Source organism: Chelmon rostratus, chromosome 23, assembly GCF_017976325.1.
Source record: "Chelmon rostratus isolate fCheRos1 chromosome 23, fCheRos1.pri, whole genome shotgun sequence".
Classification (NCBI taxonomy): Eukaryota; Metazoa; Chordata; class Actinopteri; order Chaetodontiformes; family Chaetodontidae; genus Chelmon; species Chelmon rostratus.
In genome coordinates this window covers 14,970,622-14,984,348 of record NC_055680.1, presented here as the reverse complement: position 1 = coordinate 14,984,348, position 13,727 = coordinate 14,970,622, and the positions used below count along the sequence as shown (strand labels likewise).

The 13,727-nt window shown below is 42.4% G+C and overlaps 1 protein-coding gene across 3 annotated transcripts in view; it reads left to right on the top strand.

Moving 5' to 3' along the window:
- The window catches only part of si:dkey-172j4.3 (diacylglycerol kinase eta), a 71,199-nt gene that overhangs the window by 52,482 nt on the left and 4,990 nt on the right, over nucleotides 1-13,727 (top strand). For all 3 annotated transcript variants that reach the window (XM_041964753.1, XM_041964752.1, XM_041964754.1), the window contains 12 exons: nucleotides 1,209-1,296; nucleotides 2,824-2,915; nucleotides 5,746-5,845; nucleotides 7,647-7,712; nucleotides 8,815-8,986; nucleotides 9,083-9,181; nucleotides 9,420-9,504; nucleotides 9,615-9,722; nucleotides 11,630-11,726; nucleotides 11,850-11,957; nucleotides 12,111-12,224; nucleotides 13,442-13,576. In XM_041964753.1, the coding sequence (XP_041820687.1) occupies nucleotides 1,209-1,296; nucleotides 2,824-2,915; nucleotides 5,746-5,845; nucleotides 7,647-7,712; nucleotides 8,815-8,986; nucleotides 9,083-9,181; nucleotides 9,420-9,504; nucleotides 9,615-9,722; nucleotides 11,630-11,726; nucleotides 11,850-11,957; nucleotides 12,111-12,224; nucleotides 13,442-13,576 (1,264 nt within the window). The remainder of the gene's footprint in view (nucleotides 1-1,208; nucleotides 1,297-2,823; nucleotides 2,916-5,745; nucleotides 5,846-7,646; nucleotides 7,713-8,814; nucleotides 8,987-9,082; nucleotides 9,182-9,419; nucleotides 9,505-9,614; nucleotides 9,723-11,629; nucleotides 11,727-11,849; nucleotides 11,958-12,110; nucleotides 12,225-13,441; nucleotides 13,577-13,727) is intronic.

The window sequence follows — 13,727 nt, the reverse complement described above, 5'->3', positions numbered from 1 at the left end:
CTTTTAGCGGTTCCTTTTACAGTATAAACATGACAGAGTGTCTGTTTCAGCCCTGTGAGGGAGAGGAACACTTTCCAGGATGATTTCCTAAAATAAGAAGGCGGAAGAAATCCCACATGAACGAATTAATGAATACTGTGTCTAAATCTGATCCTCCTTAGGGTTATATATTTCTCAGGGGCAGCAAGCAGTAAAGATAATTAGATAAAAGCACTATGGGCCCTTTTTTCTGTTCATACCACTGGGAGATATTCATGAACAGCATTAAAAATAACCTATAATGCCACAGAGCTGAACATGGAGCAGCATTAGTGCAGAATTGGCTGCTGATGTTTGATGGTTTCAGGCAGAAAAGAAACTTAAAAATCAACCAGTGACTGTTGAGTCTTTTGTTGTCCCGATCAGCTTTTTTGGCCCCAATCCTGATCTAGGTCCTTCAGTATTAGAGTATCAACCAAGCTACTTGAATTAAATGCTGAACATCCTCATTCAGACATCTGCAGACATTTCTCCAATCATCTCTGGTTCATTTTTAATCTTTATACACGACAAGTAAACAAACTTTTTGGATTTATTTTAAAGATGTATAAAAACCTGGGTCTTAATATGCATCAGGTCATCAGATCAAGTTAAAACAGCACAACGGTAAAAGAAATAGTTCGACATCTTTTCTTGCTTTCTTGCTGAAACTGAGATGAGAAGATAAGAATAAGAATATAACGTTTATTAGTGAGCTTTGGAGGTGCTGACAGGTGAATTTTATTACCTTCAGGTAGAGTCAGGCTAGCTGTTTCCCTCCATTTCCAGCCCCTATGCTAGGCTAAGCTAACCAACTGTTGGCTGCAGCGTCATATTTACCATGCAGACACAAGCATAAATTTTCTAATCTAACTTTTCATCTGAGAAAGCAAATAAGCATCTTTTCCAAAATGTCAAACTATTCATTTGATTAAAAGAAGATGAATTATACAGGTAAAACAGCTTACACGTGTTCTGCAGGTGTTTTATTGATTTCTTTCTCCTCAGCTTGAACCACAGGTGGATTTGCTTTTTATCTGCAGTTTTTATCAGCGGTACAATCGCAGATAGAAAAAGGACAAAGAAGGCTGCGTGTTTCGATTCTCCGTCTCCCGTCCTGCTGTCCTGATCTGATTAGCTGATAATAAAGTTTATTTTCTGGTGCTTGACATCCTTGTGTGTCTTCGTAGATGGAGCGTGATGACGTACGAGGTGCCCACCACCGCCAAACGCACACCGATCGTGAAGGAGGACGACAGCCTCGATTCTCCTCTGCAGGTAAATTGCTTTGCGGAGCGTTCAGGAAGCTGTCTGCTTTTTGACAGATGGTATCCATAAATTAGCCCCACAAATCCAGATCTGAAAAGCTCCAAGAAATTATTTTGGAAAACATCAACTGAGAATCAAATTGAGCCTGGCAGCTGGAAGCCAAAGCAATCAGACCTAAACCGCGGGGAGTGGTGTCGCTGTCGACGAAGGACGGATCTGAATTTAAGCTGAAAACTGCCTCTGGGCTCCCAAATCTAGGTGTTTGTTAAAGGACATGATGCATTTTTAAATTACAACACGACTCTGAGCCAGTTTCTCAACATAAATTCATCATTTTCTTATAATAACCTAATAATGTAGATAAAATTCCTGAAGAAGCCGTCATATATTTCCTATTTCAAGACTTTAAGGCTCCTGTCAGTCGTTTGTCACTTAGTTTAATGCTGTTTTATTTTTGGCGACAGCGCCCTACACCTACCCCAGTCAAGCCTGGACAGACCACAATAGTCACCGTCTGTTTGTGTGCATGTGGTTTGCAAAGCTCTCAGTAAAAAAAAGCACATAGAAGATGCTCCATTGAGAAGCATCTCCATCCTGCAGGTGATGTTTTTAGGCGAGATTTTCTAAATTCATGATAGGAAAGTTAAGAAGTGGCTGATTGAACGACGTAATTTATAGACAAAAGAAATAACATGTTTTTTGTTTTGGTTTTTTTTACACATAAACAGGATAGAAACCGACAGTTTTATTACCTTCAGGTAGAGTCAGGCTAGCTGTTTCCCTCCATTTCCAGCCCCTATGCTAGGCTAAGCTAAGCGCTCTGGTTTCCTTTTTGTTGTCCGAGCAGTATTGACCAATCACGTTTGAGGGGGTTTGATTATGCAGGTAAACAGTGTGTGTGGAGAGCGAGAAAGGCAGAACGCTTTCCCCAAAGTGTGATCTCAGAAGCCGTCGACTATTTCCTCGATCTTTTTTTTAATTGATCTGCATTCATATACAGATTTCTGACTTTAGAGATCTGCCAAAGTTTTGAGTTGTTGTTGAGTTTGAAAGTCAGGTTGCAAACGAACTGTCATCATTAGCTGAAGAAGCTCTCAGAGGTGAATCCTTACCCCTAACCTTTATTCTGAGAGTGCACGAAACATGGTTTTGATTGTGGTTCTTTCTAAATCCCATTATCAAACCATTTACTGTATGTAAATCTCATTAAAGATCATGAATTTTAAGATGATGGCTGTCACACTGCTACAAAACATCCAAATCTTGCAGAAAATTGCTCGACCAACTTAAAACAAATAATTCCTGCACAAGGTTTTACTGAACCGAAGTCTGAAGCGTCACCTCTCTCTCTCTGTCTCTTTCTCTCTCTCTCTGTCTCTCTTTCTCTCTCTCTCTCTCTCTCTCTCTGTCTCTGTCTCTCTCCCTCTCTCTCTCTTTCTCTCTCTCTTTCTCTCTCTCTCTCTCTCTCTTTCTCTCTCTCTCTCTCTCTGTCTCTCTCTCCCTCTCTCTCTCTCTCTCTCTCTCTCTCTCTCTCAGGTCCACATCACTCAGTATGCAGACTCCGTGGCCTCCCACCTCGCCAAGATCCTGGACTCGGACAGGCACAGCGATGTAATTTCCTCTGCCAAGTACGTGCCACGAACGCCTCTCAAAAACAGGTAGAGGGGAGGAGGCGGCAGGTGGAGGATGAGAATAAAGATGGCGAGAGAAAGGAGAGAAGAGATGATGAGAGAAAGAGGCTGGTCAATGGGTATTGATTTTGTTTGCTTTGGTCTCCTCCCTGTGGACACACACACTTTCACACGCTCACACACACACACCGAGGGGACAGTAAGTGCTGTAAGTGAAAGAGACCGATGAATCAGTATTTAGGGGTCATCCTCAGTGCATTAGTACATTAGTAGTCTTCCTTTGGGAAGAGCGGAGCGGCCATTACCGAGCACTCTCCGCCTGTGTGTGTTTTAAACTGCGGTGGATTGTGGTGGAGACCTGCAGCACATTTAAAAACGCCTCGAGGACTTAAGGACACACTCACGGTACCTTTCCACGGAAACAAAACGCCAGCGTTGTCGGGCAAAGAAAACAAGTATTTTCCTTTTGTGAAGGGTGTATTTTTGAAATTACGCCGTGCAATTTTAACAGGTTTCGAGGGTCAAGAGAAGCACTTGGTAGAAATCAGCTCAACTTTAAAATCCCAGCAAGTTCAGTGCGACTCTTTTCTCCGGCTCGCTTTCTTACGTACTGTCTCTATGTGAGAAAGAAAGAAAAAGAAACGGCGGTGTGGACGGCGGTCTCGGGCTCATATGTAGGTCTGTGGCCTCATGAAGGCCATTAAGTACAGTACAACTGCTGTCAGGCTCTAATGGCTTCATTTAGTCATTAGCAACGTTAATTTGTGACATAATCAGGTCATATTTGACAGTAAGATGAGAAATTAAGCTTGAGAGCAGAGCTCAACAGTTTAATATCTACTCTGCTTTGAAACTGAATTCTTAGGACAAAAAGGTTCTGGTTATTGCTTTTTCTTTTTTATTTTTATTAGTCCGGGTGACGTCGACTCTGCCGCACGGCCTGTTGAAAGTTATATACTCATCTGGTGCTGAAGAAATCCTCAAATAACAACCACACAGAAAGATGATAGAGGATAACGTGACGAACAGACAGTGTAAACACAAAGCAGATCATCGTGTCTGTGCTTGATGCAGAACTTCCCTCCGTAAGTAACGCCAGCGGTAAACGACAGTGACTGAGTGTTGTTCAGATTTACCGTGTTCAGTGGATGTTTTCTTGGCAGCAAAATTCTCATTCGCTCTGTGTTGTACTGACTTCAGACTCATTTAGAGAATCATCATTAAAAAGACAAACAGTTTTCATAAGATCCACGAACACCAACAGAAATGAAGACACAGATCTTTAAGTGTTCGTCTGTGGGTAACTACGGTGCGCCAGGTTTATAGATAATAACAAACATGATGATAAAAACCTTTCAAAACAAAGTTGCAGAGTGCTTTGCAGTAAAAACTAATTATAGAAGTAAATATAATATGACATAAGATAAAACAATTACAACAAATCCCATCAGTCACTTAAGAGAAAGCCATTAAGATACGAGTTCATCAAAATGACAAAAAATGCCACCTCCTGCCTCCCGGAGAGACGTGTCACTGCAGCGTTTTCATGCTGGTATCGGGGGGGGAGAGCTCTGGCTTGCTTGTATTTCTTTAAGCCAATGACAATCATCGTGGGCGGCGCTAAACTCAGTATGCAGCGATGGCGCCCTTGCAAAATAGTTGCTTTGGTGGAAGATTTGCATGTAGCATTAAAATGGCTAAATAACCGCTGCTAGCTTCTTTGCATTTGTTAGCAACCTTAATGACATTGACAGATCCACCCTGCAGGTAGAACGGATCGGTTCCTCAGGTTTCTGACCTATGAAACCTGGCTTCTGAATGTTTGTGAGCCTGTCATTGGTCCACTGCAGGCGGAAATGCTCAGCCATGGCTTGACTGCTTATTTCGTGTGATGTAGCATTAAAACAACAAAGGCCTGGTCGTGTTTAGAGAAGAGTTTGGCACCGTTTTTCGGGTCCTGCCAGAGGATCTGGAGCAGCGATTAGGCTCATGGTAGTCAGCAGATCACAGATAGGGAGAGACAGGAGCCAGTGAAGGGCAGCAGAGATTGGTTGCTTCTGTCAAAGCGTTTCTTTGCATGTTTCGCCTGCTGATACCAGAAAAAAGTGCGTAGCAATCGTCGAGTCTGCAGGAAATAGAAGCATGGATGACCTTTTCTAAATCTGCAGACGCAGGGAATGACCCGACATGGTTTAATGCCTGAGTTGGACGTAATAGGACTTCTCCAGTTTAGTCATTTGAGCATCAAAAGCATTACAGCCATGTTACAAGCTGCTTTAATATTACTTAAATAAGGCGTGATAGGTTGACATTTGCACGATATTCAGTAGCACTTTGCAAGCACATGATAACTACCTTAAATTACATACCCAGTTTGCGGTATGTCATTTCCAGGTGTCTAATCTGGGGATAAGAGGAGGACAAGACTCCTGATCGAGAGACGTGTTTTTCTGCAGCGATGTTAATTTGCAGGATCCAATATTTGCTAAATGCACGAGGACTGTGAGAGTTTGGAGAAACCTCCCTGCTGAGTCATACAGCAGCAATGTAACAGCTGTGAGTAAATAGTGACTGTGTGGAGGCGACGTAGCTGACAGGCAGGTGGGCGGCGATGAAACGAGAGTGAGCGTGCGTGTGTGTGTGTGTGTGAGAGAAATCACCAAACACAGTGGCTGCACAGTGAGTCACCGTATCTGAAACGTGTTCACCTGCTAATTCGTTTCATTTTCGACATTAATCGCGTTAACCTTCACCTTCACCCCTCCTCTCCCTCTCCCTCCCCCTCCCTTTTTCTGTTATTGTGCACCGTCCTCCACCTCCCCGTCAGGTTTCTGTGTGGGACGGTGAACGATTTTGTGGCGGAGGTGGGGAAGGCGTATGAGAGAGCCACAGAGAACAAGGAGGAGGCAGATGCCATGGCAAAGAAGGTAAATGGTTTGTGTGCAATCCTATGCATTATGTAAGAGCTTGTATAACAGTAACTAGTGGGCTGTGTGTGTGTGTGTGTGTGCGCGTGTGTGTGACAGTGAGATAGAAATAGTTATGCTGAAGGTTCACTGTTCCCTCCAGTACTCCATATTTTCTATCTGTTGACGAGTTAAAAGACACTTTAAACAAACCGATTTTGAGGTACTTACTTTACTTAATGATGATGATGATGATTTAATGACATATTGTGATGGAGCCACACAGCAGTAATGTAGTTACATTAACATTAAAGTCAAGTGCACCTGAATGCATCACGAATTAGAATCTGTAATCCTGAAATGGGACATTCTGCAAAATTAATGCATGATTTTACTTTTGGTACTTAAAGTAAGAGTTTGAATGCATGACTTTTACTTGTATCAGAGTGTTTTTATGCTGTAGTATTGCTGTTTTTACTCAAGTGAACAATACTTAATACTTCCATGACTGTGTGTGACGGTCTTTTGGCTAAAATGCTGCTGTTTCATTACAAAAAACCTGAAAATCGATGGTACAAACAATCCTGCTGATTTTCACGTCTGTTGTTTTTCTTCTAACGATTTTCTTTTTCTAATGGAATCGATATATTCAGATGTTTTCCCACCTGGGATCCACTCTGTTGCCATGGAGACAGCGAGCATGAGCTAGCCTAGCGACAGGGAGTTAATCAGCATCTATTTTGATAATCAATTAATATTTTAAGTGATGTTTTAATCAGTGGCTCCTGCTTCTTAAATATGAATATTTTCTGGTTTTCTGAGTCTTTCATGATAACAAACAGAATGTGTTTGGCTTTGAGGCACTTTCGGTCAAAACAAGACATTTTAAGAAGTTGACATGAAATTCGGGAACTTGTGATGCGACTTTTATTTCCATTTGCTAACACTGTAAAAGACCGAAATGACCCATTAATCGAGGAAAAAATAGATGTATCGATAATAAGAATAATCATCAGTTGCAGCCTGGATTTGTTGCGCCATAAAAAGTCATGCTGCATAGCTGCTAGCTGTGGCTGTTCGCAGCGCGGCCGTAAATGTAGAGACAACAGCCATCACTTGTGATGTGACGGAAACGTCTAAATGTGGTGCTACTGCCACTACGTCTGGTAAAACTGATGAATACTGATATCACTGGAAAAAAGACTAATTCCAGGATTGAATAAGCTGGAAATGTGTATAAAAGCAATCAGGGGAGATTTAAAATACAGGATAAAAAACATGGAGTCATTGGGTTTGAATGTTTCGCTGCAAACATCATGTAGTAATGGATGAAACTGCTGCAGAATATATATGTGATACTGTTAGGCGCTGAGGAAGAAGAGGATTTGTCCCACTAAGTCATTACAGCGGCTGTCTGTCACCAGCAGGTAAAAACCCTCAAGTTTGAAAAAAATCACGCTGAGGGGAAGAATGGTTTTTTTGTGAAGCATTTCCAAAACTCTTTTCACTGAGTCTTCACCAAAACCCTCCTGTCAGAGCGCTCTGAGCCCCCTTTTTTTTTTTTCCAAATAATGTGATGCTTTTATTGTTGCCTGGAGGGAAATTCGCCTATTGCTTCTGCAAATAAAAGGCCTCTGTGAGCTGTAAAGGTATTGATTTCACGCTGGTTTCGGGTGTTGCTGCGGCCGCGCAAATGAGAATTTACGAACCTCTGCCCCGCTTTGATGTGCACTGTATCTCCCAATTTACGCTCCTCTCATGTGATGTTGAAGTGAGCCACATAAACAATAAAAATCCTCCACCGCTCTGTCTCTCCTCCCAGTGCGCGCTGCTGAACGAGAAGCTCGATTCCCTCGTCAAGGCCTTAAGCGAGGAAGCGGAGGCCCAGGTAATGACACTGCCACTTATAATCAATATGAAATAGTCAAAGCAATCGCTGATTGATTTAAAAACTGTCGTAACACTTTAGTGATTCAGGGATTTACAGCAGAATGAGATTTGAAAAGTGACAGGAAGTCGATATATATTGTTGGATTGACCAGTGTCCATGGCAGTGGTTCCCAAGCTGGGGGTCAGGATCCCTCCGAGGGGTCACCGGATACGCCTGAGGGGTCAAAGTTTTTCTTATCTTAACTTGCTCCTTGTTGAAAGTTTTGTGCTAAATGCAGATTAAACCATCACAGAAGGTGAACATCACTCAAAATAAAAGAGCAGTGTGGCTTTAAATTGGCCCGATGTAAGGATGCACTAAATGTCAGTTTCCAGTAAAACTTCAGCATCTTCCGCTCAGCGGAGTAAGTCGAAGAGACTGAAGTACTATATTTCTAAGATACTTACTGTGTTGTTTGCTCAGAGAGGATATAAAGTGTGCCTCCTCACTTGCAACAGCAGAGAATTTATAAATCCCCCTGATTCAACCTCATCCTTTACAGGAGAAGCACTAAAAGCAATAATGGTTTTTCACGCACCTCAAGTTTCCTCGCAGGAGCTAAAAAACAAAACGCCGTCTAGCTTTTGGTCTCTCCGCTCCCTTTGGAGTCTTTTATTTACTAGCTGATGTCGGCGCTCTGGAAGAAATAACGCAGCCCTCAAAGTGTCGGTATGATTTCAGCCTCCCGCTCAATAAAAGGGGAGAGGCACTGAGCAGCTTTGCATCGAGCATCATTTTCATGAATCAAATATGGGTGCTTCTTCAGCTCTGCCTGTAAATGAATCGTAAGTGCCGCCTCCTTTTGAGGAGATGTCGCACTACTATGAGGCTCCACGGAGCAAGAGTAAAAATTTATGAATGAAAAGACATTTTGTGGTTTAATACTGCTGCTTTAGTCATAATGTGCAAATGCTGCGGGATTCCCAATGCTGTTAAAATGAAATAAACCTCACAGGGGAGTCGGGTAACATCAGGAATTAAACAAAAAGGTCACTTAGCAGGAATATACCAGGATGTATTATAACAGTAAGAGAGGGTTTAATTTTCCTGCCGCATCCAGGTGGTGCCAGCAGGTTCGGTGCCCAGCCAGGAGAGCGGCGGCTCGAGCCCCGGCGAAAGCGGCGGCGAGTCGGGGTCAGAAGGCAAAACCTACCGGTCCAAGGAGCAGCTGATGCTGAGGGCCAACAGCCTGAAGAAAGCCCTGAGGCAGATCATCGAACAGGCTGAGAAAGGTAGGAAGCGAATGCAATGCTTTTATTTTGGTATCATTTGGAGACGCTCGTGCCCCGACCCGTGCTGCATTGAGTCCGCCGATGTCGTCATTTCAGTGGTGGACGAGCAGAACCGACACACGCAGGTCCAGAGGATGTCGTCCTCGTCCTCCATCAAAAGAGAAAACAGCGAGGAGCTGAAGGATGCTGAGCCACGTAAGTGTCCCCTTTAGTCTGAACTCAGCAGGGATGCAAGGTGAACGGACACACTCCGAAATGCAAAATCAACATCAGCGTTTTAAAAAGTCTTGCTCCTGCACTTTGTCAGAAAAGGTTTAAAGACGACTCATTCCTTTAAGAATAACCTACAATTTCCACAACCTTGCTGTTATTTTGCCTAAAAAACCCTTGATACAAGAATTATATGAATTTCATGTTTTATGCCTCCGTCCAGGTCAAGGAAGCTTAAGTCCCACCTCCCCCATCGTCCTTGAGAAACCGGAGAGCCTCAACACCGTCACCTTCAGCGAGGACTCGGTGTAAGTCTTCGTACATCTGTGCCCTTCGCACACCAGCTGTTGATGAGTAATGTGCGCTGATGTATTCCCACGTTTCGAGAAGCAATCTGCATATTTTTCCGTCTTCGTAGACAATGTTCAGAGAAGTGTGTGATGAACAACTACTTCGGCATCGGCCTGGACGCCAAGATTTCCCTCGAGTTCAACAACAAGAGGGATGAGCACCCTAAAAAATGCAGGTATGAAGACACGCATACAAAAAAAAACTAATTATAATCTGTTCACAGAGCGTTTTATTAAATTATGTAACTCAACAACTCTCTTTGCCAACAACAGTTTGTAGTGTTGCAACTGTAAAAGCTATTATTTCCTGTTAATTTCTCCAGCCAAGATCAGCGCTGGTTTGATATTTATCACACACAGAAAATATTTTTCTTTGTTAGATAGAAGGTTTTAGGTTTAATTGATATCACAAAGTTCTGAACCTCTGCACAAAGTGAAGGGTTTAACAAGATTGTCTGTGGCGTGTTCATCAGTTTTAACACTTAATTCATCATGTGACTCTTTCATTTAAGGTGAAGACGTTTATCTCAGTGCTGAAGTTGTTGTTTTCTGTTGGACTTAAATCTCCTTTAGAGACAATCTGAACTTATTTAATATATTATTCCATCACATTCTTTATAATACTGGCTGTAAAAAAAAACAGTTCAGACACATACAGCAGCAAGTCATCTGCATATATAGAAAGTCACACCTCTTTCTCTGGTAATCCTGATTGTATTGAGGGTGCAGGCTTGAGGGTGATGGACAAGGTGACTGTTAGTAACTAATGATGTTGAAGAGGAGTTTGATCAGGCAGTAACCATTGATCCAAAACCCCTAAAATATAAAACGTCTAATAAATAAACTCATTCAGCTTTGGATAACACATTCAAGGAGCTGACACTCTGCAACCTCCTCGGATGAAGGAGAATTAAATGACATTAGAAAGCCAGACATGTTTATTCGAAGAGCGCCTTTCAGTAACAAGGTTTTTCAAAGTGCTTTAGACTTAAACACCAAAGAGAAACCTAACAAACAATATAAAAAGACATAAATAGGATTTAAAAGAGTAAAAGATAAAATACAATGAGACAGATTAAACATGGAGAATAAAAGTTACAGTGCTGTGACACAGAAAGAACAGTAGTGGAGGAAGAGTGACAATCACAAATAAAATGGGTGAAATTAAGGAATAAAAGTCTCTTAATTTCACCCGTAGATGCAGGGGCGGATCCAGAGAATTTTCTGGTAGGGGGCACAGGGGGTGACAACAATAAATCTGGGGGGGGGGGCGCCCAAAAGTAAAAAAAATGAAGGCTCCCCCACTATTACATTGCTCATGTTTTCATCTTGCTTTTCTTGGCCACATTAAATCTGCTAGGTATTCTTTTACCAAATGGCTAACACACTGAACACTATGATGTTTGCTGTAGCCTACAGTTAGTCAGAAGTTGGTGTTTATTTATTTATTTATCTATTTTTATTTATTTTTTTTGTTGGGGGGGGGTCATCTTATTGTGTGTCATCTTCATTTACTATTCACCAGTAACACATATACGAATGTCACATGACTCATGACTCACACTTGTAGCACTTCTTTGGCTTAAACGGGCATGAATCTCCCCCGGTTGAACAATAGCTCAACAACTGCATTAGAAAATATCTGAGGGTGCCCCGCTAGCTACTATCACAATAATAAAGTAGAAATACCAAAAGTATCTTAAAAGCTAACAGCGGATGGAAAGATCACAATGTTAAGAAATCTGATGAACCAAACTGCATCTGAAATTCATTCACTTTTGGGTTTCAGGTCAGTTTTTGACTTAATTCGACAAATATGGTGTTTTGTTTTGTCTACGAATCCTATAACAAAGCGTCTCTGACTTGCTTCTTCTCCATGGCAGCGGTAGCTGAGGCTCATGGGTATTGTGGTTTGTAGAGCAGTCTGCCCAGACAAACTGTTTCATGCATGCAAAACAAGATTTCTCAGAAACAAACCTGCAAATGTTCATCACAAACCTACGTTATATGAGAGTTTTGTGTTCCTGTGTTTAGTAACATTATACTTGAGTGTTGATGGGTGTCCTGCTGTCCCCTCCTGCAGCAGTCGCACCAAGAACATGATGTGGTACGGAGTGCTGGGGACTAAAGAGCTGGTCCAGAAAACATACAAGAACCTGGAGCAGCGAGTTCAGCTGGAGGTCAGACACACAAACACACAAGAGCGAGGACTGTTATGGGAAACAAAATGCCATCAGCTGTTTTCTTCTAACATCCTGCGCTTTTCTCCCTTTTAACTTCCTCTCTCTTCTCTCTCTCTGCAGTGTGACGGTGTTCCCATGTCTCTGCCGAGTCTGCAGGGCTTGGCTGTGCTCAACATCCCCAGCTATGCAGGCGGTATCAACTTCTGGGGAGGCACCAAGGAGGATAATGTGAGTGTTGCACAGTGTACACCCACACCTCCGAGAAATCCCTCCTCTTTGATGTAAAAGCTGCGCGGCTCCATGGAACAGCAGTCTCAGTTGTTTTGAACTGACGCATTCGAAAGCTGAAGCGTGTCGTTTGCTCTCGTCTCCTTTGTTCAGAACTTTGGCGCGCCGTCGTTCGATGATAAGAAGTTGGAGGTGGTGGCGGTGTTTGGCAGCATGCAGATGGCCATGTCCAGAGTCATCAACCTGCAGCACCACCGCATTGCACAGGTAAAACACAAGGCGCCTCTCTGCATATGGTCGCCACATCTCTGGCTAATTACAGTTACAGTCTTAAATTTTAATAACAAATACTCTCTCCCAGCAGCCCCAGGCGTGCTTTTTGTTTAGTGCTTATTAGCAAATAATAAGCATCTTAGTTTAGCATGCTAGCATGCTAAACTAAGATGCTAGGATGTTAGAATTTAGCAAAAAAGCTAAATTTTGCATCTAGACTTTTGGGCCTTGACCACATGTTATACAGATATTTTTCAAAAGAATAATTTTTGGCTGCATGTCTGAAACTACAACAATGGCGGACCAACGGTTAGTTTACGTTTGGTTAGCACTGCTAGGCCATATGCCAGAAAGGCGATAAATAGCTAAAAATAAATGAATAATTAGCTACAGTTGTTTGTGCTTACAAGTTACTACCACCAAAGAGAAACATGCATGCTCAGAGTGTTCTTCTCTGGTATTTTACGTATTGTTGATGTCGACTTTATCGCCACCTACTGGCCCGGCGTGATCGTTGGAGTGTTTTGGAATTGTTTTTATTTTCTTGCACGGAGATAATTTCTAAAACGACGGTTGTGTGGACAGATTTTTTTTAAACAGAGGAGAAAAATGTCCAATTTGGAAAATATCCGTATACGTGTAGGCCTGGCCTCCGTTTTGTTAGATATTCAGCTGAAGTTGTTATCTGAAGTGATATAACTTAACAATTAACACTGAATTAAAGCACTTAAATTCTTGGATTGCTGAACAACCTTGAGTAAGTTGTGCAGGAGTTAGCAGCTGTACACCAAGCATGTACTGGCGTTCAGTTTATTTTTCTAAACCCGAAGGAAACTAAAACACTCCTTTCCTTTTCAGTCACAAGGACAAAGTATTTCACTGGGTTTTTTTTCTGACTAATGTGGTATTTTTCGGTTGAAGTACATACAACTTTATTTTCCACCAGCGTAGAAGACTGTCTGTGGCCCATCTGGCATTTCAACACAGAGAGTGTGAATACTCCTTTTCAATACACTGGTGCTATTCGTGTAACTTTTAAAGCTGCAGGTTTTAGAGGATGATACGAAATGCTCGATGTGCAACAGCAGAGGACAGAGGAGGTCGAGCGGAGAGACGCTGTTAAAAAAAAAAAAAGCACTCCATGCATGGAAGGAGAAAAGAACAAGAAGCCTCATCTGACAGCTGCTGTTTTCTGCTCTGTTGCGTCTCAGTGCCGACAGGTGAAGATCACCATCCTGGGGGAGGAGGGGGTCCCTGTGCAGGTGGACGGAGAGGCCTGGATCCAGCCGCCCGGCATCGTCAAGATCGTCCACAAGAACCGAGCACAGATGCTCACCAGAGACAGAGTAATGTCCACCTCTAATATGAATTATCTGCTGCATAATATTCATGAAAAATTATATTTGTACTGTATAAAATTGCTATAAAACACATGTGAGAAACAACAGTCGCGGAAATGAAATACTCCTTTCACAAATACTGCAGCTGAGAATCCAC